Genomic DNA, 26,170 nt, shown 5'->3' on the forward strand with positions numbered 1-26,170 from the left:
CTTACTTAACTTTTGATATCTAGACCCTAGGACTATAAATTACAAAAATACAGTAAAACCACATTTTCTTAAATAACGGTAAACAAAGAAGAAAGTCAGGTACTACATACTTAATGATCAAAATGTGTTTTGGGTCTAAGATTCTTGAAACTAGTAAAAATGTTAGTAACAGAAATCTCCTGTTATTAGTCTGTATAGATCATTAAAAATAAAAACAATTTATAAAACACATCAGAATTTTATTGCTTGAAGAATACAGCATATGAAATCACAAGAATGTCCAAATGCAAAATCACTAGGCTTCAAACATATAATACATTATCAGATGCAGTAAAATATTAATTAACCTGAACTCTGCATCAGAAAAAAAGGTGTGGAAAAATATCTAAGTTGTTTACTTAAGAAACAGATACACTTAAAATAGCAAGTATAAGGATGTTACAGTACAAATTAGAAAAGCCAACACTTATTAACTTACTGTGTCTTAGACCAGACTACCTTTGGTACTTAAACTTTAAAAAAACACACAATCCCTTCTATGTTGTCCAAAGCACGTCATAGATACAATGTCAACTTCAACTTAAAACATTCTACTAAATTAACCTTTTTGTGGCATGGAGAAGTGTATTTAATAAATGTATAACAATATTTCACTTTTCCTAAAAGTGCAAAATATGATCATTAAGAAATCTAATACTTGTAAACGTTATTTAGCTCTCCAATTAAAATTGAAATCCTTGACAGCCACAAATTATCCTTGGGCTTGGTGAATATAGAAATTTAAATAGTTTGGCAACTGACAAAGGAATTTAGATTAGATTACCTCATACAATCTTAAGTGGCCTTTTCCATTGTTTCCAAAATACAAACAAGATGCCATTTCTTCAACACACTGGATTCCTATATAAATCATTGCCATACTTTATTTATGAGAACCAAATTAAAGTTTCCTCCCTTTTAATGAGCAGGTTGAAACTACTTTTTATGTTTCATATAGGACTGATTAGTTATGACATGCTTTTTAAAACAAAACAAATCAATTTTTAAAGCTATCACTCTAAGATGGAGATGATATCATTTCAAAAGGAAGCATTGGACACTGTAGGCCATCTAGTAAAAAAAATTTAAGAGTAATGTGAAAAACAAACAATAAGTAAACTATAAGTTAAATTACAAAAACCCCTCTTTTACAGCAAGCATGCTCATTAACTTTCCTTTCCCCCAGCAAAGGTTTGAATATTCATTAACCTCAGTTAAACCAATAGAACCTAAGCAATTGTTTCACAAGTTCCAATAAGCATGAATGGACTAAGCAAGTAATACTACTGACAATTAACGGAGTGAAATAGTAAGAATCATGACAGTCCTCAAAATTGGGCAGTCTTTGAAATGTAATAGTGTAGCTTAAGATGAATTATGCCATAATAAAACCATAGGTTTTACCTCTACATAAAACAAAACAAAATAAAAAACATGACCCACCAAATTTATACACTACTATGGAACATACCCTTCCTAGTTTTTGAATGTCTTGTTTTGAAATTCTTTCAAATAAGTATATTTATCTGAGCATATATATGTGTGTGCATGTATATATCTACGTACATAGATATATATATACACACAAACATATATATGTAGCCTATATATATATATATATACTCATTTTAAAAGACAAAAAAACACATACTACAGAAATGAACTCGTTCTTTTTAACCAATCTGGTCTAATGCCTACTGTATTACACAGCACCCCCTCCCCCAATAATTTAATATTCCCAATTTTTAGTTTAGTTAAAAGGGCAGAGGAAATGAAAATACAGATTTAGAGTTTCTGTATAAATTTTACTGTATTTTTATAAAGTTGAAGTTTTCTGTAACACTGTTTATTGATCAATAAAGGACTCACTGCTATCTAAAATCTCATAAACACCATTAAAAATTCAAAATTGATATTATACTGAACCTTAAATTTTCAATTGTTCAAAGAGACAGTTTTCACATGAATAGCACACAATAGATGAAAATCAATAGCAGACATCCCTAGGGTACCAGTGGCAAGTCCATCAAGATGAATACAAAATTACAGATAAGCATTTCTTTCACTGTTTTCTTGTGCAGGGAAAACCTTTATAGAGGAAACAGAACCTCAGCTGGTGAATTTCAGATATCATCATCATCTTCTTCATCCTGAGAAGATCCTGCCTGGTTAGATGCACTGGCTGAGGCAGCAGCAAGCTGCGCTTGTTGGGCAGCTTGCTGCATTTGAAGCCATTCCTGCTGGGCCAGTTCTGCTTGTTGCTGTCTAGCCTAAACACCAAAAACATAAGAACAAGTAATTTTTTAAATACCCATAGAATACACACTTTAGTGTATATTGCAAACTTAGTCATTATCAAATTTGAATATTTCCCAACCACTATATAACTGTTGTACATCTGGAGAAAAGGAACTCTTTGAGATTGGTTCTCTTATAGATAGTCCCCCCTCTATGTCACATAATTTATGCTTTGGTTCAAATGAAGAAGCTGAAAATGTAGACAGGAAAATCATAATATTTTCTCTTTGGTTCTTTTACCTGTATTTCTCTTTTTCTTTTGTTTCACTTGATTCTTCTGTCCTCTCAATTTACAATTTATATTTTTTAAAAAAATTATTGATTTCAGAGAGGAATGGAGAGGGAGAGAGAGACAGAAACATCAATGATGAAAGGGAGTCATTGATTGCCTGCCTCCTGCACGCACCACACTGGGGATCGAGCCCACAACCTGGGCACGTGCTCTGACCGGGAATTGAACCGTGACCTCCTGGTTCATAGGTCAACCAGTTTGGCTCAGTGGATAGAGCGTCGGCCTGCAGACTCAAGGGTCCCAGGTTCGATTCCGGTCAAGGGCATGTACCTTGGTTGTGGGCACATCCCCAGTGGGGGGTGTGCAGGGAGGCAGCTGATCAATGTTTCTCTCTCATCAATGTTTCTAACTCTCTCTCCCTCTCTCTTCCTCTCTGTAAAAAATCAATAAAATATATTTAAAAATTTTTTTTCAAAATAAATTTAAGTAAACTAAAGGATGGCTAAACCATTAGCATGGTATTATAGAAAGAGCACAGGTTTTAAATTCAGAAGATATGAGTTTTAATTGAGATTCCAATACTTTCTAATTGTATGAACTTACTGGTTTTATTTAACTCAATCCTTCCTAATAAACTAAACTCTATAATGATAGAAACTATGTTTTTTTTGTATACTGGTGTAAGCCTAGCACCTAGCTCTATGCCTGGTAAATAGTAAGGTCGTTAGTAAATATCTGCAGAACAAATGAATAATTTCATGCAAGTTTCTCCATCTCTGAGTCTGTTTCTTAATGTATAAATAGATATAATAACATTTATATTATACATAAAAACTCTACCAAGTATGTAAAGTGTCTAGCAGAGTATGTTTTTCCTTTCATCAAATATTTAACTTGGCACCCTTCAGTGGTTCTCAACCTTTCTAATGCCGTGACCCTTTAATACAGTTCCTCATGTTGTGGTGACCCCCAACCATAAAATTATTTTCGTTGCTACTTCATAACTGTAATTTTGCTGTTAATGAATCGTAATGTAAATATCTGTGTTTTCTGATGGTCTTAGGCTCTACAGCAGTGGTTCTCAACCTATGGGTTGCGACCCACAGGTTGAGAACTGCTAACAGGGTCGCCTAAGATCATCGGAAAACAAATATTTTTGCGGCCCAGCCAATATAACACTATGTAAGAAACGTTTTAATAAAAATTTTGTAACTTAACTTTTACAATATCCTGGTATACATAATTATTAATAACGAATTACAACGTTTGCTAATGGCTGATTACAATAATTGTATTGCATTCATTTCCCTTATGCATCTTACGTGCAGGCGCACCATTTCTCTCCACTAATACTAGCAGTCAATATTTATTTTAGCAGCCGACTGCCACGTCATTAGTCTTGTACTGACTTGTTTGGTGTGTGCAACAGAAAATATTTTGCTTTCGGAGAACAAAAAAATATATGTTTATTTGCGTTACGCTTATTAATTTGGGCAGTTATTCAGTGTCTGGTAAGGTAATGGTCAAGAAAAAATATTAATTTTTATTAAAATTTTCTATTATTTTATGTTAACAATTACTCATTTATTTCAGCCCTTTGTATTCAGCATATCTCTATCAAAATAAACCTATGTTTCTATGAAAATTGAAGTTTTTGTTTTCTTTATGGCCCATATAAACTTAAACCTTGTTTATATGGCCTGTGTTAGCCTTTGAGCTTGACATGCTTGTTCTAGAGCAGTGGTCGGCAAACTCATTAGTCAACAGAGCCAAATATCAACAGTACAACGATTGAAATTTCTTTCGAGAGACAAATTTTTTAAACTTAAAACTTCTTCTAACGCCACTTCTTCAAAATAGACTCGCCCAGGCCGTGGTATCTTGTGGAAGAGCCACACTCAAGGGGCCAAAGAGCCGCATGTGGCTCGTGAGCCTCAGTTTGCCGACCATGGTTCTAGAGTAAGAGGAAAGAGTAGAGAAAGAGAAAGAGAGAAATATCAATGTGAAAGAGAAACACTGATTGGTTGCCTCCCAAACTCGTCCCATCTGGGGATCAAACCCGAAACCTAGGTAGGTGCCCTGACTGGGAATCGAACCTGCCACCTTTTAGTGTACAGGATGATGATCCAGCCAACTGAGCCACCTGTCTCTGGCTAATGGTTTTTTTAATCATTACTCCTTCTTTGTTACCTTACATTCATATGGATTACAATACTGTTTGTGTTCACGCCTGCCTCAAAGGCTTGTCCTCTTTAGTACTTATAGATTTTACCAATATAATGGTATGTAAGAAACCATGGTAAAATCTTTAAGTACTATAGGTTGTTCTGAGGATTAAATAAAGTAATACAGTTAAATTACATGGCAATATGATTAACACATGGTTAGAACTCAATAAATATGTAGTAAGCTTTTATTCTCTTATTAGTTTAAATCAGTGGTTCCCAACATGGGGCACGCACCCCACAGGGGGGGAATTGATATTTAAGAGGGGTCAACTGGAGAATGAGTTATTAACAGTGAATTTCTTATGGTTCTAGGGGCCTCATATCTATACTAATCTATTTTAATAAAAGCCTAGGTGCCCTTGTGTGTGACGTTGTTACAAGATAGCCACTACAAGATGGCCACATGCACAGCAGAAGCGGGGCCCAGCAGCCGCTCTGTGCGGTGAGGTCTGGGGGTTTTGAGGCTCCGTGTGGCACGAAGGAGGCAGGTCCCAGCGGAGGCAGGTCCCGGCAGGGGAGGGCAGGTATGGGTGATCAGGCCGGCAGGGGAGGGCAGTTGTGGGCGATCGGGCCGGCAGGGGAGCGGTTAGGGGAGATCAGGCTGGCAGGCAAAAGTGGTAAGGGGCAATCAGCAGGCAGGCAAGAGGTTAGGAGCCAGTGGTCCCGGATTATGAGAGGGATCCCAGATTGGAGAGGGTGCAGGCCAGGCTGAGGGACACCCCACCCCCCCACCTGTGCAAGAATTTTGTGCATCGGGCCTCTAGTATAGTGTATAAATATATATTGTGACATATTTATGCATTTCAGTTCTCTGTATTTTAAAACTTTATTTGCTATTTTTTCATATATATATATATATATATATATATATATATATATATATATATATATATGTTAGAGGCCCGCTGCACGAAATTTGTGCACGTGGGGGAAGTGTCCCTCAGCTCAGCCTGCACCCTCTCCAATCTGAGATCCCTCTCACAATCTGGGACTGCAGGCTCTTAACCAATCGCCTGCCTGCCTGCCTTATACTGCCCCTAACCACTCTGCCTGCCAGGCTGATTGACACCTAACCACTCCCCTGCCGGCATGATCGTCCTCAACTGCCCTCCCCTGCTGGCCCGATCGCCTCCAACTGCCCTTCCCTGCTGGCCCGATCACCGCCAACTGCCTTCCCCTGCGGGGCTAAGGGGACTGGGGGACTGAGGCTGGATGAGGCGGGGCAGTCAATTAGCATATTCCCTCTTTATTGGCTGTGGATGTTGACATCTTTGTGAGGGCGTGACAGTCAATTAGCATATTCCCTCTTTATTAGATAGGCTTTTTTTAAAAAAATAATTTCTTAGTGATTTCTTCCTCAGTACGTCTACTGTCCTTTCATTCTTTTACTTTTGTGCAAGCTTCTTTGGAAGCTTATTTAGACCAAGTTAATGGCCTTTAGGCTTCCTCCACGTGAATAGGAGTTCACTTTTTGAATAATAAAAATTATATGTCACGGGGGGGAGGGGCATCAGGATTTTAGAGATGCTTAGATGGGGCATGGCCAAAAAAAGGTTGGGAACCACTGGTTCAAATGTTGACTGGTGTCTAGTGCCTAATAACACTTAAAATTCAAATGCTTTTGGTATAAACCAAGTTGGTTGTTATGATTGCAAAGAGATCAGCTATGGTACTAATCTGGAATAGCTTACCTAAAATGATACTTCCCAATTCCAATGGTAACTACAGTAACTGGTAGGAAATCTATTCAACCCAAAACTGCCTTACAATTTCAAATGAGAGGCCAGATCTTAGTAGGGGAAAAAACGGCCTAACCTTCTCCCCTTCTTTTAAAAAAATATTAGTATTTGGTTGCTAATCCTTCACAGTCTAGGTATTAGACCTGTACCAAGCAAGAGAAGTCTTCTTCCTTTTTCTGCTCCACTGGCACACTTCAAAATTTTTTTAAGATTAGAATGTTTTAAATGTATATTAAAGATCTAATTTAAGTGCAAAGTAGATATTAATCACATTTTCTTTATATGCCACTCATCATAAATTTTAAAAAGAGTATTTTCTCATCAGCTCATTATTTTCTTTATTTATTTTTCTTTTTTTTATTTTCAGCCCATCATTTTAAATCTTAAAAATGTTTAGGTCTACTTTTCATGCTTTGTATAGTCATTCTGTCTGGAAAAAAAATCAGAGTAAAATCTCAGTAGTTATTTAGAGTTGTTCTCTTTAGAAAACAGGTTGCTGCAAATATTTACTTTTACATGAAGTAAATAACTGGCCAAATAGACTCAAACTGGCCATCTCTACTAAATATCAGATTCCATGATTAAGTAAGCCACAGAAAGAAAATCCTGCGAGGTAAGTTGATTTTGGAAATTATTTCAGAAACCAGTCTGATTTCTATTAGCAAACAGCATAGGATTCAGATGACAATAATTTAAAATGAATTACTTACTTTTGCAAACAATTCCTGTTGCTGTCTCAATAACTCTTCTTCAGGAATGCCAAGGTTTTCCAAACGAGAACTGGCCTTTCTTCTTTTTAATGCTACAGTCTTGCATTCTTGTAAAACTTCTTTTACTTCACTGATATAAGAGCCAAAGCCCAAACTTTCTAGGGCTAAGGAAATAAAAATATGAAAGAATGATAGTATAAGCTTTTCTTCTACGTATAAACTTTAAGTTTTTGTTTTTGAGGAGGAGGTGGTTGTTTTCTAATAATTTTACCTATCTTTCAGTTGCACGGCAATTATCTAGATGACTATGACAAAGTATTTTGTCAAATTTCTTAATATTAGATTGCAAATTAGCTAAAACTTAAGAACAGGCCTTCCCTTTTCCCTTTCTTGCTGACTAAAAACCAAAGCATTTCCTGTAAGAAAAAAAAAAGTCCAACGTAAGAACATGTGGTTTTAGTAACAAAATATTTTTCCTATGCCACTCATAGTAAATCAAACATCATTAAGTCAGTCACTTTCTCAAAGAAGACCAGAAGAGCAAATATTTGAAATATATTTGTTAATAATATTTTTTGTACCATTTGGCTTAGAAAGAGTAGGCTTTGATAACATATGTTCTAAATTTCAGTAGGATAGAATAAAAGAGTAGATAAGTTCTTTTGTCCAATATACCAACAGGAACTATTTTAAGCAAAGACACTCAAACTGCGAAGTTTAAGAAATACTGGTGAAAATAACTTATGAAATTCAGCATTTATATTGAGCCAATGAATTTCCCTTGAAAATAAAACTTAACAGGAAGCACTCTTAAAACATTTCATGTGGTGTGGCAGAAAAACTGGGATAAAGGACAAGTATAAGGATAAAAGAAGCATTTAACAAAAAATTCTTTTTTCAAAGCCTAACGAGGCAATCGAGGATGTCTGGTTCCTTTAGCCAGGCAGTCCCTTAACCTTCTCTTACACGGGGGGGGGGGGGGGGGAGGGGGGGAGGGGAGAGAAGAGAATGGGGGCTTCTTTTTTTTCACATTTTGAAAGAAATTCTTTACAAGAAAATACACTCTCTAAATGCTTTCTGTAACCCAGAAAGACAAGGCATAAAATTTCCTTTTGGCTCATAGTGTTTAGAATTATATTGTATAGTGCTACATGTTGATCAAAGCCCTAAAGACATATTTTGTTTTCTGAGCCAATGATGAAATAGAAGTAGTGAAAAACACAGTAAATAAACTTAATTTAGTTCATCAGTTCCTGTAGTCTTTTAACAATTTGATGAACAAGGTTGCCCTCAATAAATATGCTCTAAATTCTACCTTCAGAGATTTGCTCTTCAGGAAGAATATCAAATATACCTTTACAAATCCACATTACCATGTCAACTGTGGTTTTTTTTAAAGATATTTTAAATGATTTCAACTTTAAGTTCTTCAATTAAACTAATTTCATAATTCTTCTTTAAAAATAATCTGATGGCCCTAGCTTGTTTGGCTCAGTGGATAGTGTTGGCCTGTGGACTGAAGGGTCCCAGGTTAGATTCTGGTCAAGGGCATGTGCCTGGGTTGCGGGCATGATCTCCAGTAGGGAGCGTGCAGGAGGCAGCCCATTGATGATTCTCTCTCATCATTGATGTTTCTATCTCTCTCTACCTCTCCCTTCCTCTCTGAAAACAATAAAAACATATTTAAATAAATAAATAAAAATAACCTGATGCCATAAAGTAGAGTACTATTACTTGAATTTTAACTAAGGCAAGTTTCTGACCCTACCTTGCCATCCCCAAAACTTCAGTAACACATTATTCTGAGTTGTGTATATCAAATTAACTACTGTATAATTCTTGGCCTCAGGAAGCTTGGGGTATAGTGAAAAACTAAGTGAAGATTAGGCAGCCTGCATTTTTCACTTGAACTAATAGATTATTTTTTAAGTGTCAAAGCTAGATGCCAACATTTGTATCTTTTTTCTTTTTTTAAAAAAAATACTTTTTATTGACTTTTAGAGAGGGAGGAAGGGAGAGGGCGAAGGAGAGAGAAACATCAATGTAAGAACAGAACCTTGATCGGCTGCCTCCTGCATGCCCCCTACCGGGAATTGAACCAACCACCTTTCAGAGCACAGGACCACGCCCAACCAACTGAGCCTCACTGGCAAGAGCCTTTTTTCTTCTTTAAAGGCACAAGCAATGGCAGTGTATTTTCAATAATATTGGCTGGAGACAAAATCAAAAGAAACCAAGTGAATGGTTTATGATATCCTGCCACATTCTAAAGAACAATCTTACCACCTTAGCCCTATATCTAAGTCCTCCAGGATCTAGCTCCACCAACCTTTCCAGCTTTACTTCGCCATTACTAAATCCCTGCATACTTCTACTAAATCTGACTGCTCGGTGTTTCCCAGCAGGCACCAGTTTCCCACATTTATGTTGATGGTAATGCAGTCAAGACCTAGATCAAACTCCATTTTCAAATTAAGCTTGCCTGATCCTCCTAGACAGAGTATTCTTCTCCTTTTGAAATCAGATAGACATAGAATTTAAAACTTAGTTGTCACTGCATTTGTATTGTATAATCTTGGATACGTTACTTAATATCTCTAAGCTTCAGTTTTCCATCTCTAAAATGAGAATGGTATTTATTCCATATCTTCCTACAACCAGAAGCAGTATAGTGGTTAAGCATGCAGGCCCTAAATCTGCCAGGGCCTGACCCCCAGCTCTATCTCATAGTAGCTGTGTGACCCTACATAACTTCCTTTACCTTTACCCTTAAAATAAGAATAACAGTATCTACATCTCATCAGATTAGATTGCTGTGAAGAATAAATAAATAGATATAAAGAGCTTAGAACAGAGATTGACCCATCGAAAAAGCAAAATAAAATATTCACTATTATATCTGCATTAGTTCTAGGGTTGTAGGAATCAACCAAATAATTAATCGAAAGGATTTAACATACTGTCTAGTACCTAAGAGTAGTTTAACTGACTTGGACTATGTATCATTATTCTTTATTTTTCCTCTTACATTTAAAAGAGTCCCCTAATAAGGATATAGGACCTAAATATACAGTTATGCATTATCACACCTATGTTCAAGTTGAACAAGTATATTTATAATATAAAATATTAAATTTACAAAATTAACAAATCAACACAATGGAGAGATACCTCTTTGAAACGTCATAAATTACCAGACTAGACATTTAAAAAATTCATTCCAAACTACCTTTAACCACGGAGGGTTTGGGTTAAAAATTAACAAAAACAACTCACCTTTAAAAACATCTAAGGTTGAGAACACTGCTTTAAAAAAAAATTTGCAAGTAAGTCCTAGGTTAATATTTAATATTTATTATTCAATGAGCTGCTATATACAAATATTGTATTCACAATAAAACAGTTTAACAGCCGAAACCGGGTTGGCTCAGTGGATAGAGCGTCGGCCTGCGGACTCAAGGGTCCCAGGTTCGATTCCGGTCAAGGGCATGTACCTTGGTTGCGGGCACATCCCCAGTAGGGGGTGTGCAAGAGGCAGCTGATCGATGTTTCTCTCTCATCAATGTTTCTAACTCTCTATCCCTCTCTCTTCCTCTCTGTAAAAAAATCAATAAAAAAAAATATATATATATATATATGAACAGTTTAACAGGAACAGCCACAAATTAAAAAAAATTTAAATATATTTAGGCTAACATATTAATAACTGGATACAGTATCTTCTAAACGGAGATACTTTACATCATTTCTTATAATGTAACAGTAATCATTCCCATTTTACACAAAGTAGAATCTTAAAGGAATTAGGGGAATGGCTCTTAAGAAGGTTACGATTTATGGTTATAAGCAGGCTGTTCAATGTACAACAGTACCATATCTAATGAAGACCATCCTATTTAATAAAAGAGCAATATGCAAATTGACTGTACCTCTACCACAGCCACAAGCCACACCCACAAGCCAATCAGGAGTGAGTATGCAAACTGACCCAACCAAGATGGCTGCGGCCACGGAGCGAGCAGGAGGCTTGGGTTTCCCTGGCAATGAAGGAAGCCAAGCTTCCTACACACCCTGGCCGGCCCAGGCCTCCGCTCAAGGTTACAAAGTTTCAATTATAGAAGATAAATAAATCCCAACAAAAATGGTTACGGCCACGGAGCGAGCAGGCGGCTTGGGTTTCCCCAGCGATGGAGGAAGCCAAACTTCCTGGCCAGCCCTGGCCTCCACTCAAGGCTACAAAGTTTCAATTATAGAAGATAAATAAATCCCAGATCCCTGGGCCTTCGCTTGGGTCGCTGGGGGGCGTAGCCAGCCTGCAAACCATCACAGGCCCCTTGCCCAGGCCGCTCCACGCCCCAAGGGAACCCCACCCTGATCCAGGACACCCTTCAGGGCAAACCAGCTGGCCCCCACCCATGCACCAGGCCTCTATCCTATTTAATAAAAGAGTAATATGCAAATTGGCCATCACTCCAACACACAAGGTGGCTGCCCCCATGTGTCAAAGATGGATGCGCCCATGTGGACACAAGATGGCCGCGACAAGATGGCCAGCAGGGGAGGGCAGTTAGGGGTAACCAGGCCGGCAGAGGAGGGAAGTTGGGGGCGACCGGGCCTGTAGTGAAGGGCAGTTGGGGGGGACCCAGGCCTGCAGAGGAGAGCAGTTGAGGGAAACCAGGCCTGCAGGGGAGGGCAATTAGGGGTGACCAGGCCTGCAGGGGAGGGCAATCAGGCTGGCAGGGGAGCAGTTAGGCATCAATTAGGCTGGCAGGGGAGTGGTTAGGGGGTGATCAGGTTGGTAGGCAGAAGCGGTTAGGGGCAATCAGGCAGGCAGGCAGGCGAGCAGTTGGGAGCCAGCAGTCCTGGATTGTGAGAGGGCAGTCGGACATCCCTCGAGGGGTCCCAGATTGGAGAGAGTGCAGGCTGGGCTGAAGGACACACACACCCCCATGCACGAATTTTGTGTACCGGGCCTCTAGTTAGGTATAAACAGCATAGATTTGTATGTTTATAAAATAGTGTTATAATTTATATGTTAAAATCTGTGCCTTTTCTGGCAGATGGTGATAAAGGTTTTTAAGGTAGGTATATCATTTTCTAATATGTACAAAGGGACTTTATGGAATGTTAATGGTCCTGGCTCTAAGGATCTCAGAGTAAAATCCAAAAAAAAATAATAATCTTTAAAAAATTTGTGGGTAAAACACACACATTATTTGTTCCTCAGAGGTCTGGCTACTACCCTCTGTCATTTATCTTAAAACTATGCCCAGAAAAGTACATGGTATATTAGGGGGGAAAAATCACTTAGCACACTTTTCAATTTCAAAGACATATGTTAACAAGATACCCACTTAGAAAAAAAAGTAAAAACTTCCACCACCAATAACATATACAGCTTATTTCAATCCTGAAAAGTTTAATTTTAACAAAAATTTGTTTGAATTATTTATACTTCACAACATATTGCATGTTTTTCATTTAAAAATATAACAACATTCTCTGATTTTTGTATTTTATTTTGTATGTTGGGGGGAGGAGTGTCTGTGTAATGTAATTCACTTAAAATACATTAAAAGGATGTAGCCAAATCGACATTTTGGCTCATAAGCCAGACAAGGTTTCTGAAGACCCTTAAGAACTATGTCCTCTATGGTATCATAACTCACGGAAATCTGGGACAAAGAGAATGATGGCAGAGCAGGAATTAAGTATCATTCACCTTTATATCCTTAGCAGTATCTAGCACAGTGTCAAGTACATAGTAGTATTCAAAAGTAATTGCTGGGTGGCAGAAGAAAAACAAAACATATACTAGTATCAATTTTAAGAAAAATAATAAAATCCTAACTTGAAAAAGTACTGATTATATACTGTGCAACGCAAATTACATGTTGTCTCTTAGGAAAAAAATATCCGCATGGACGATTATTTAGGCAATACAGTATCATTCTCATTTTCATTATTATTACAACTTCTCTGCAATTACTCAGATCCCCTGATTTCAAAACTACTTCACATCCACTTTCCAAAATAGACTGTGGTTTAGACTTTAGAGCAAAGCTACGCAAAGGGTGGTCCGTTTATGCCAGAATTGCTTGTAATGGTCTGTGTGAGTTAAGTATGGAAAATCAAAGTAAGCATTTAAGAAACTTCATAACAAAACTGTAACTTTATGTGGTGATAGATGTGTTAACTAACCTAATTGTGGTAATCATTTCACAATATATACATATATCAAATCATTATATTGTACAACTTAAACTATACAATGTTATAGTCAATTATATCTCAACAAAAGGGGAAAAAGAACCTTTATAGCAATTTGACAGTAATTTTATGTCTAACAACAAAAAAATAAATTTTTTATTTATACCTTTTCTTATTTTTCTAGTGATCCATTTTTATTGTATTTTACAAAAGTACCAGTATGAACCCTGGCTGGTTTGCTCAGTGGTTAGAGCATTGGCATGTAGATGGAAGGGTTGTGGGTTCCATTCCCAGTCAAGGGGATGTACCTCCACTCCAGGTTCCGGTTTGACCCCCAGCCTTGCTGGGGCGTGTGCAGGAGGCAACCAATTGATGTGTCTCTCTCACATCAATATTTTTCTCTCTCTTCTCCCCACCTCCCTCCTCCCTCCCTTCCACTCTGAAAAAAAAAATGGAAAAAATATCCTCAGGTGAGGATTAAAAACAAATAAACAACAACAACAATAAAAACCCACAGAAAAGTACCAGTATGAGAGGGACTAGAATTTTTAAAAAGACACCCAACATAGATAGCTTACAGCAACTCAATTGCTGAAGAAGCAAATCCTCAAACTTTTACTACTTTCACTTACTATTCTCATAAATGTGAAAAAGATGTAGCAAGAGATTGAAAATGCAGAAAGAAAATAGTATCACTTAAAATATTCTTACACTCTGGCTTTACAAAAGATATGATGTATGGTTAAACATAACAGATTTTCAGCTTTATATTTTAACTATAGGCCTGGTGCACGAAATTTGCACACGGGTAGGGTCCCCGGCCTGGCCAGCGACCAGGGCCGATCAGGGCCTTCTGGCTGCCAGCTGGGGCCTTCCTTTGTTCCGCGCCAACCCCCTGGTGGTCAGCGCACATCATAGCAAGCAATCAAACTCCCAGTCTCCTAGTCAAACTCCCAAGGGGACACTTTGCATATTAGCCTTTTATATATATAGAAGATCAGAAATACTACATGAATTTTTAAAATTATTATTTATTGTAGCATATTTCATAAGATTCTCAACCTTAACTGATTCTCAATAACTGCAAGTTATACCTGAAACTATTAAGTATTATTTATACATAAATGGGGAAACACTTAACAAATTTGCCTAAGGTGAAAAACTTTCCAGTGTAGAACTTGCAGCTCTTGACTCTCAATGTCAATTCTTTCCATAATGTAAGAGAACATGTTAGAACTCATTGAAGAATGTGTTCATTGAAACCAGCAATGGAATATGAGGAGCACCTTAGAATTCCCTCTATTTGTGTATCTGTGATCTTCAATACCAAGTCTACTTTCTTAAACTCAAAATAAGCAAGACATTTAGGAAAATATTTTAATATAACTTTATAGTTATAGTATTTTAAGTTATAGTATTTCACATATTTACTGGCAGTAAAATTACTTCAACTTTTACTTGAATCTTACAGAACTGACTCAAGCAAAGTAGCAAGTGAACAAGTGAGATGTCCTGAAGCAGTCTAGTTCATTAAACTTATTATTTAAATTCCAAACTTAAAACAATTATGCTACTTTAAATGTACATTATTATTCCACTTAGATATATCTTACATTCCTAAATAATCAGTGCTGACAGAAAGTGTAAAAAATGTGTCTACTGTGACTTAACTAGCTTTCCAGTTAGTCTGTAAAAATGCACTTAAAACACCTAAAATATATACACATTAAACGTTTCTTTAAAAAAAAGTAACCACTTAAGCAAAAAAATATATATTTAAAATGATTAAGAAATCTGAAACTAATATGAGATTATAATTTATAAAATCTAAACATCTAGCTGGGGAGAATTTTGGGCAAAAATGGTAGGTCCTTATCCACTAAACAATGTCAATGTTACAAGAAAAAATAGGTAAATTTATAAGACTATAACAGGTCCATACATGATTTTAAAAAAATTAATACATCATATTCAGTACACAAAGGAAAATGTTTTCATTGGAACTTTCTGACTTATATGGTAAACTGAATTTATCATATTCCAAAGTTGAGGCATTTAACATACTGCTTGCTACAGCTGCACTTCTATTCCATCATGTCAATCAGAAATCTAAATATATCCTAGAAAAGAATAAACTCTACCCAAGAAGAGGTTGTAATGTGTTATTAGATTTTTGGAATGATCCCCACTTCTGTGGTGTAAACAAATGTTTAGGGAGATCCTTTAAAAGCTTTTGCACTCGGATGTCAAGTGTGACGGTTATTGAATGTATCAATAATTTGAAATATAAAAAAATCCAAATAAATAAGTTTGTATGAAAAGAAACTCCAGTTTTTTATTCTACTGCCACGCTTTGTAAAATCTGGGGTATTTAAAAAATTAAATCCCGAGTAGAATAAAGGAATCGAGAAAAAAGCAAGCGAGTGCAAAGGGTTAAAATATTTTTGCAATTTTCATTAGAAAGGCAATGTTGATAAAAGATCATTTTTCTTTTTTATGTGTTGGATAATCTTGTGAAGGACTTTTGACAACAACTGCACATACAATATAAAAATAAAAACACAAGAGGAAAAATAGACAATTTGACTTTCCTTTTACTTGCCAGGGTATCCAGCACACCAAACAAATAGAAAAAAAATAATTGCTTAAAAATGGAATATGCTTTTTCCTAGGGATCTATTTCCTCCTTATATATTAAAGTGGAAATGGAAGAGTATATTTTAAATCTACCTCTCACACATCATTAAGGACCAAAAATGAATCATTTAATCCTCTTGTCAATATTGACAGTAAAATATTGGATATGGGGAATATGAGCAGATGTGTTCTCTACTTCAGAATAACAGGAAAGTCACCCTTTAAAAAGTGAAATTATAACAATAAAATGGCAGGCAGCCACTTGCCTACCGAAATGATTAAAATTAACCATTAAACTTAATACTTTTTTTCTGACTTCAAAAGCAATCAAGAAACTGACAGGATTTTAATTGGATTATTATAAGGGGCAAGCTATCACCTCAAATTGAACACAACTTTTGCATAAGAGTATGTGTAAGTACTTCCCAAGACATTATGACCAGTAAATATGTCTCTCCATGCCTGAAACAAATAATCTGAAGATGATCTCTCAAATCCCTATTACTTTTCAATTTAAGAGAGAAGAAACTGTTGAAACTTTCAGAAATGTCCAATAAAAGTTTAAGTGTATACAATTAAACAGTAATGGCAGCAGGAAAAAATAGGGAAATGTTCCATGAAAAAACATCTCTTACAGTCTACTAATACAAGCTTTAAAAATGTATCTCCATAGAACAAAGGAAGCTATATAGAAGGAGGAAAATTAAAGAAAAGAGAGAAAGAAAGAAGAGAGAGGAGGGAAAAAAAAGAATATTCACCCTTTTCTTACAGAATAGAACTGGATTTCTTTGGTAACTTCTTGATTAATGGTAGGACCATCAAACAACTTTTAAAGCAGGAAATATACTCTTTTATTCACCACCAATAAACTTCACAACGTTGAACACATTCGTGTGAAGAATTTTTTTACTCATGCGGTTAGAAAATTCAACTTTTCCTCTACATTGGTAAAGAGATGAGTGGGAAAGGGGTGCTGTCCCCCCACTCATACTTGAGGTTCCTGTCTGAATTTTAATTTTCCAAGCGAGCTACGTTTCACCTTAGGCCGGCAATTTCTCAGTTGTCATGTCTAGGTTCCACTTTAGGCAGGCAAAATTCTTGTCCTTGCTTCGGCTTACCTGGCTGTACGTAAACTGAGCCTAATCCTTTACCTTTGGGTGTGTTGGCTGGCCCAAAAGCGTGCAATCCTTACTTGTACTCGCTGGATGAAAAGTGCCACCGAGGGGTTTTCTCCGGCTCCGGCTCCCTCCACGCCCGCGTGGCCTTTTCACTTTCCAGTCCCGAGCAGGGAGGAGGAATGGGGGCTTTGACGCGAACGGGTCACGCGACTGTCATTTAAACAAAATCCCACCCGTAACACTCACCTTGAATGACATGCTCTGGAGAGATGGTCTTCTTTTCCGATTTGTTGCAAATCTCATTGGCTTCGGAAGAGATAAGGTGAATGAATTCAGTGCAGCAGTTCACCACCAGCTCCCGGGCATCGTTGGCCACCCGGACATTGGGGAGCGTCTCTTTGATCATCTTATTGATAGCAGCCCGGGGGATAGTCAGGTCGTCATCGTTGCCAGAGGAGGAAGCCATCGTCTCTTCCTATCTCTCGCGCCTCGACTTTAAAAAAACTCCCCAGTCCTGGTCCACGACTCCACAAAGGTTTTTCAAAAGGCCGCCCTCGGAGTGATCCAGGGGCGCTGTGAGAAGAGGGTGCAGAAAATGGGGGGGCGGGCTGGCACCGGAGGACGAGGTACACCCCGTGTGAGATTCAGGGCGAGGTTGGGAGGAAAACCGGGGAGCTGAGGGTTCTGGGCGCAGCACTGCCCGGGTCGGGACGGGAACGTGAGGTGGTTGGGGATTTGAGCACCAGGAACCACCTCCGTGTATCCCCAGAGAGGAGGGCGCTGTCGCCCAACCGGTCCCCAGCGGCGCCGGAGCACAGGAAGGTCCAGGGACACAGGCTTCGCTGCGGTGCCGGGCGGACACACAGCGGGCTGGGCTCTAACGAGCCGGAGCCGCCGCGGCCGCCGCCGCCAGCAGCCGTTGCCGCTGCCTCGGCCAAACCATCCTTCGGACACCACGCCGCCGCCTCACAACATGTCGGCCGCGGCCGCGGCCGCTGCCAGAACCCGGGCGGGCGCCTGGAAGCGACTAGGGATAGAGTCAGGCACAAGGGAAACGGCACTGGGGGGCCGCCGTGGCCGTTTAGACCGAACGCAGATCGTGGAAGCCGAAACCGCGGCAACGTTGGTCCCTCAAGAAGCCAGAGAAGGTTTACGGGAAGCCTCTCCCGACACCCTTTGCGCTACCGGAAGCCTCTCCTCCAGGCCCCCTCCCTTCCCGATCAAGTTCCGGAAGTGACGGCGCCCTTCCCCCACCCGCGCCTTCCCGCCCATCCGCGCGGCCTCCACTTCCTCCCGCCGCGGTCCCGCGCCTTCCCGGGGCCGTGGCCGGGCGGGCGCGCGCCTCGCGGTCCCGGCGCCCCGAGCACGCGCCTGTTGGCGGCTGCCGCGCGGGACAGCGCCTGGCGGGCGGTAGGGGTCAAGCAGCTGACGCCTCAAACCTACTCCTAGCCACGCTCCGGGACAAAGGGGCGCTGGCTTTCGTTAAAAGGACTCTCTTTGCTGTTCCTCAAAGAGCCCGAATTGGGATTGAACGGGAACAAGGCCTGGGCTCTAGAGTGTGTCTCCTGTCTGCACGGTCCGTGGGGAAAGCTTTTGATGGTACCTAGTAGACGTGATTGGGATCAAAGCTTCCTGTGGGCCTCCACACAGTTTTGTTTTATGGGAAACAAAACTTGCAGAGCAGTGACTTGCCCTCCCAGTCACTACTAATGGCTAAGCCGGAAACTAGAAATGTGATACAAAGGAGTGGAAATGATGTGTGCCGTGCTGTGAGCCATAGGAAGAGGTTCCAACTTGGCCATTGTACATGGTGTGTTGCACGTAGGCTTCTGGAGAGAGGGGAAAGTATGTGAAAGTATCTAAGCAGCTCTGAGCTTTGCTTCTGTCCAGGGTGTCTAGTAATGTCAACGTGTATTAAGTTCTTCACAAAAACTGCATTATTTTTTTTTAATTAAGTGTGTCATACTGTTATTTGCAGGAAGAGCCTATGTTATAAATCAGTTTTGGCACTATTAGTTAATTAGATACTTTGTTCCTGATACATTGGACAGCAACAGGCTTATTTGAAATGTTTTCTTAAACTAGTTTAACAAAGACTACTAGATGTATCTCCAGGAGATCTTGGTTAATTATACTGTTTTGGTTTTGTCTTTATTTTTAAAAAATATATATTCTATTAATTTTTTTTACAGAGAGGAAGGGAGAGGGATAGAGAGATAGAAACATCAATGATGAGAGAGAATCACTGATTGGCTGCCTCCTGCACACCTCCTACTGGGGATCGGGCAGCAACCCAGGCATGTGCCCTTGAGTGGAATTGAACCCAGGACCCTTCAGTCCTTAGGCCAACGTTCTATCCACTCAGCCAAACCAGCTAGGGCTTGTTTTTGTTTTTCATTTAGCATTTTCTCCAGTACACTTGCCAGTTCTTTAATTTCTAAAGTGCAAACTCTGTTCAGTGCTACTAAGTTTAACCAAACCCAAAATTTTTGTATTAAAAAAACATTAAAATTTTCTTCAAAATAGGCATGCCCAGGTTTTCAGCTAAATTTACAATAATTTATAACATTTGTAATTTGAAGCTTAACATTAAAAAAAAGCAAATAATACTGTCCTTTTTGTTCATTTGTCATTGCTAATACACCAATTGCTAGTTTGTGGTAATATAAATTTTAAAAATAACTTACAGCCCGGCTGGTGTGGCTCAGTAATTGAGCATCTACCTATGAACCAGGAGGTCACAGTTCAATTCCAGATCAGGGCACATGCCTGGGTTGCAGGCTTGATCCCCTGTAGGGGGCATGCAAGAGGCAGCCAATCAATAATTCTCTCTCATCAATGTTTCTATCTCCCTCTCCCTTTCTTTCTGAAATCAATAAAAAATATATATATATTTTAAAATATATTTTTATTTATTTCAGAGAGAAATGGAGAGGGAGAGAGAGATAGAAAGATCACTGATGAGAGAGAATCATTGATTGGCTGTCTCCTGCACGCCCCGTACTGGGGATTGAGACCACAACCCGGGCATGTGCCCTTGACCGGAATTGAACCCAGGACCTTTCAGTGCGCAGGCCAACACTCTATCCACTGAGTCAAACCAGCTAGGGCAATAAAAATATATTTTAAAATAAATGAATAACTTATATCTATTATATACTTTTTTTTCGATAAGCACTGTGCTAAGTACTTTTATTTAAGTACTTAAGTATTATCTCATTTAATCCTCACTCAGAGCAAACTTATTTGATACTGTTTTAATCTCCATTTTACAGATAAGAAAAGTAAAGCTGGGAAAAGCTGGTAACTTCCCTAAAGTAAATATAGCAGTCAAGGCCGGCTGGTGTGGTTCAGTGGTTGAGCATTGACCCATGAACCAAGAGGTCCCTGGTTTGATTCCCAGTCTAGGCATATGCTAGGGTTGCAGGCTTGATCCCCAGTAGGGGGCATGCAGGAGGCAGCCTATCTATGCTTCTCTCCCCCTGATGTTTCTATCTCTCCCACTTCCTCTCTCTCTAAAGATCAATAAAACATATTTAAAAAAATATAGCCTTCTCCCCTCCCCTCCCCTGCATGCAGCACACAATAGATACCTGACATTCCTATTGTGGGGAACACATCCCCTGTGCCCATGTGGTTATGGCCATGTGGGCCTCCACACGTGAACTATTAGACTTTAATTAGTTTGGATGTTAAACAATTCCCGACTGTAACATGGAAAGGAAGCTCTGGACACTGGCCTGCTCCTAGAACGCTAGCTGTACCTTTTCCAGGACTGGCTTCTCCCAATAAACTTTGGTTCCATTAAGTGCACACACACATACACACTAGAGGCCCGGTGCATGAAATTTGTGCACTTGGGAGGGGGTGTCCCTCAGCCTGGATTGCGAGAGGGTGCAGGCCAGTCTGAGGAACCCCACCAGTGCACAATTGGGGCCGGGGAGGGACCGCGGGAGGGCTCCAGGGCGTGTCCAGCCCACCTCAGTCCCAATCAGCTGGACCCCAGCAGCAAGCTAACCTGCCAGTCAGAGCTTCTGCCCTGGTGGCCAGTGCATATCATAACAACTGGTTGACCAGGTCACTGTCTGCCCCCTGGTGGTTAGTGCACATCATAGCAAGTGGTTGAGCAGCCTTAGCATATCATTAGCATATTACACTTTGATTGGTTGAATGGACAACTGGACAGTTAGCATATTAGGCTTTTATTATATAGGATATATGTATACTAGAGGCACAAAATTTGTGGCAGAGTAGGCCGTCGCAGCCACGGCGGCTGCCTGGATCCCGCCCTTGCAGCCATGGTGGCTGCCTTGATCCCATGGCTGTAGCCCTGGCTTTGTCCGGAAGGTCATCTGGAAGGACGTCCAGTCTAATTAGCATATTATGCTTTTATTATAGATATAGGTATAGATATCGATATAGATATATATTCAAGATAGTCCAGGTCTGCTGCAAGGACAAATAACCCCCAAATGGTCATTTCATTCTATGGGTTCATGCTGAGTCTGCAAGAGGATGTATCATACAGTAATCACTAAAGAATCTATTGGAGCTGTTGGGAAGAAGTAGTGAAGGAGTTGCCCTGAAATACAGACTTTTGAAAGACGAGAGAAAGGAAGGTAATATTTGGTGTTCAAAGTAACAATATAAAGTTGTGGAGAGAGAGATCCAAGATGGCGGTGTAGATAGACATCTGGGCTGCTGCCGTCCACAACAATTTCCAAAACTACAACTAAAAGATAGAACGTCTATCACCCAGAACCACAGGAAAGCTGGCTGAGCGGAACCTCTACAACTAGACTGAAAGAGACAGGTGCAATCAGGACACAAACGCTGAAAAACTGAGGTACAGGGGAGCGCGTGCATGATACGAGCTGGCAGCTGGAGGCGGGCGTTGCTTTCTTCAATCTGAAGAGAGACAAGCCCCCAATCTCTCTTAAATCCAGTTTCTGGGGAGAAACTGGTCTGTCTGCCATTGGGTCGGAGAGTGAGGGTGGCTTACTAGCAGAGCTGCATGGAGATAGAATTGTTGGCTGCGCCGGCACGCGAGATGGCAGGGACGCAGTTGGAGGCGGCTCACTGCCAGCCATTGCTGTTTGACACGCCCTAGCCTAGAGATGCCCTGAGACTCCGCCCCGCACAATCTACAAACACACGAAGCTCCTAGCAGTGGCTTTTGCATATGAATGGCCTTCTCTATTGCAGTTTAAACTAGTAAACTTGCAACCCGGTACAGACAGCTCCAAGGCCTCCAAGCTCCAAGCAGGGAGGAGAGGACGGCAGTTCTCGCTGTAGCTCCTGCAGGGTAGCCTCAGACAGCAGCTGAACTGCACCCCATTGGAGATCCAGAAGCCAATGCACCTAGTGGTCAGTGTGAGGCACCAGATTTCAACTCCTCACATCCATAAGTGACACATTCGGGAGGCGGACTCAGTGAGCACCAAAGCCCCACTCAAACAAGCCCTGTACCACAAGCGTGTCTCCAGCGCAGCAGTGCTTCCATTATAGACACAGCAGGTCCTCACAGCCATTGGCCTGGAGGTCAATTCCTCCCAGTGTACCAACAGGAATCAAGGCTTTTAACTACACCAAGACTTTCCACTCAGCCCACAAAGAGGTGTACCAAGAGCGACCGCCTAGGGTGATTGGGGAAGCTGAGCTACCGGCCCCTATATGTCACTGACCACACAAAGCCACTCCATCAACACAGGGAGGCAGCCAAAATGCGGAGACACCGAAGTATGTCACAAATAGAAGAGATGGAGGAAAGTAAACTATTGGACGACACAGTGTTCAGAACCACATTTATAAGGTTACTCAAGAATCTTCTAAAAACCGCTGAGAAACTTGAAGAGACCTTCAAGGACCTTAATGAGAATACCAAAAAAATTGAAAAGGACCAGTCAGAAATTATGCATACACTGTCTGAAATAAAGAATATACAGAAACTAACTGTAGATCACCGTACCCAAAGAGTCAAACCAAAGATCTGGAATATGAGGAAACAAAACACACCCAACCAGAGAGGTGGAAAGAAAGAAGAATCCAAAAGTGTGAAGATAGCGTAAGGAGCCTCTGGGACGGCTTCAAGCGTACCAACATCCGAATTTTTGGGGTGCCAGAAGAAGAGAGAGAGCAAGATACTGAAAACCTATTTGAAGAAATAATGACTGAAAACTTCCCCCACCTGGTGAAAGAAATAGACTTACAAGTTCAGGAAGCACACAGAACCCCAAACAAAAGGAATCCAAAGAGGACCACACCAAGACACATCATAATTAAAATGCCAAGGGCAAAAGACAAAGAGAGAATCTTACAAGCAGCAAGAGAAAAACAGTTAGTTACCTACAAGGGAGTACCCATTCGACTGTCAGCTGATTTCTCAACAGAAACTATGCAGTCCAGATGGGAGTGGCAAGAAATATTCAAAGTGATGAACAGCAAGAACCTATAACCAAGATTACTCTACCCAGCAAAGCTATCATTCAGAATTGAAGGTCAGACAAAGAGCTTCACAGACAAGAAAAAGCTAAAGGAGTTCATCACCACCAAAGCAGGATTACATGAAATGCTGAAGGGTATTCTTTAAGAAGAGGAGGAAGAAAAAAAGGTATAGGTAAAAATTATGAACAACAAAAAGACATCAAATACATACCTATCAACAAGTGAATCTAAAAATCAAGTGAATAAAAAATCTGAAGAACAGAATGGACTGGTGAATATAATAGAATCAGGGATTTAGATCAGAATATCTAACAATACAAATCTGTTAGTAATATTGTTATAAAATATTTATAACATACTTTGATTTAAAAAAAGCCAGATATTCATTCAGTATCTTTCTGGAATTTGAACTGACATCTCTTCATCTTCTTCACAATTGCTGATTGAGAGGGCAAATGATTAGATATGTCAGGCAGATTTGTATTTTCACATTAAAATTCAAAGTTCTTCAGTCCCAAGTAGATAGATTTAAAAGTAGCGTTTCTGATTGGGAGGAAAATACAAATAATACAATAAGTGAAGGAGCCACTAGCCAATGGTTTGGAAGAACAAAAATACACCATGTGCCAAAATAAATTCCTTGTGGATTAAAGAGATTAATAGAGCTCATCCAGTGTGGCTCAGTGGTTGAGTATTGACCCATGAACCAGGAGATCACGGTTTGATTCATACTCAGGGCACATGCCTGGGTTGTAGGCTCGATTCCCAATGGGGGGTGTGCAGGAGGCAGCCAATTGATGATTCTCTCTCTCATCATTAATGTTTCTATCTCTCTCTCCTTCTCACTTCCTCTCTCTAAAATCAATAAAAACATATCTTAAGAAAAAGAATTTCCTATAAAAATGAAGCCATTAAATTAGTAAAAGAAAATATAGAGAAACTAGGGGCCTGGTGCATGAAGTTTGTGCACGGGGGGTGGCCCCTCAACCCAGCCTGCCCCCTATCATAGACTGGGAGCCCTCAGGGGATGTCCTACTGATGGCCTACTGTGGGAGGCGACCAGGCTGATCAGGGGAAGGCACCAGCCCAATCACCCCGCTGCTGCAGCCACTGCCAGCCACCACAGTCGCCAAGGTCTTTTCATCAACACGGACTCCAGTCCCTTCACCATGAAAAAAATAACAACTTTCTTTAGGCATTTTCAAGATGTGTCTTTCATAGGATATAACATTTCTTTCTTTTTTAATCCTCACCTGAGGATATGTTTACATTAATTTTTTAGAGAGTGTGGAAGAGAGAGGGAGAGACAGAGAGAAACATCAATGTGAGAGGAACACTTTGATTGGTTGCCTCCTGCATGAGCTCTGACCTGAGCCCCAGCCAGTGAGGAGCCTGTAACCTAGGTACATGCCCTTGATCAGAATCGCACCCGGACCCTGCGGTCAGCAGGCCAAGGCTCTATCCACTGAGCCAAACTGGGTAGGGCAGGATATGACATTTCGTAGCACCTCCAGCAGCGGACCTCCATTTTTTCCTCTCAGTGTGTGGTGGAAAAACCCTAAATCACCTTCTTGGATTCTTATTACCCAAGTTACCAAGAACACTGCAAGTGACGGCGTACAGGGAGCTTAGCCAATGAGAGGTCAGAAAAGGTGTTTACGTTCAAACTGGTTTGGCTCAGTGGATAGAGCGTCGGCCTTCAGACTGAAGGGTTCCAGGTTTGATTCCTGTTAAGGGCATGTACCTTGGTTGGGGGCACATACCCAGTGGGGAGTGTGCAGGAGGCAGCTGATCGATGTTTCTCTCTCATCGATGTTTCCCTCTTCTCTGTAAAAAATCAATAAAATATATATATATATATTTTTAAAAAAGGTGTTTTCTCTGCAGCTCCTGCGCAGAAGACCCGCTGTGTTGTGTCTACTGGGCTAGGGGCATGTCCCTGTGGCCCAGGGGGGCACGCCCCCGAGGCCGGCAGCCAGCCTTGTGTTGTGGGTGTGGGGCTGGGGGCATGGACCCAGGCTGCCACTTGGCGCCAACACAAACGCAAGTGGCCGCCCCGCCTCCAGCTGCTTGGCGCCTGCGACTGTAGGCCTGGAGTGGCTGGGGGCATTTTGGGACACTGGCCGCTCAGGGCCTACGCGCAGGCCTACAGGCTAGGAGCGGCCTGGGTCCCTAGGATGTTCCCGGGACCCAGGCTGCTTGGCGCCTGCATATGCAAATTAACCCTCCATCTTTGTCGGGTTAATTTGCATACTCACTCCTGATTGGCTGGTGAGCATAGCGGAGGTATGGTCAATTTACATGTTTCTCTTTTATTATATAGGATACTTATATAATCTTGGGAGCAGGAATTATATTTCATGAAATGTAAACCAAAAGGATGATTTTAAAAATACATATAAAAAATTGCCCTGAGCCAACACCGGTTTGGCTCAGTGGATAGAGCATAAGCCTGCGGACTGAAAGGTCCCAGGTTCGATTCCGGTCAAGGGCACGTACCTTGGTTGCGGGCACA

General features: G+C 40.4%; 1 protein-coding gene across 1 annotated transcript; it reads right to left on the reverse strand.

Moving 5' to 3' along the window:
- Positions 1-218: 218 nt before the first annotated feature.
- On the reverse strand, positions 219-18,408 carry DR1 (down-regulator of transcription 1). The gene is made up of 3 exons (XM_079777088.1): positions 17,458-18,408; positions 7,247-7,410; positions 219-2,309 (listed from the first exon to the last, which is right to left on the reverse strand). The coding sequence occupies exons 1-3, from the start codon at positions 17,675-17,677 to the stop codon at positions 2,163-2,165; spliced, it is 531 nt and encodes a 176-aa protein (XP_079633214.1). The 5' UTR covers positions 17,678-18,408; the 3' UTR covers positions 219-2,162.
- Between the last annotated feature and the right edge of the window lie 7,762 nt (positions 18,409-26,170).

The sequence above is a fragment of the Cnephaeus nilssonii genome (genome assembly GCF_951640355.1).
Source record: "Cnephaeus nilssonii genome assembly, chromosome: 7".
Taxonomy (NCBI): domain Eukaryota; kingdom Metazoa; phylum Chordata; class Mammalia; order Chiroptera; family Vespertilionidae; genus Cnephaeus; species Cnephaeus nilssonii.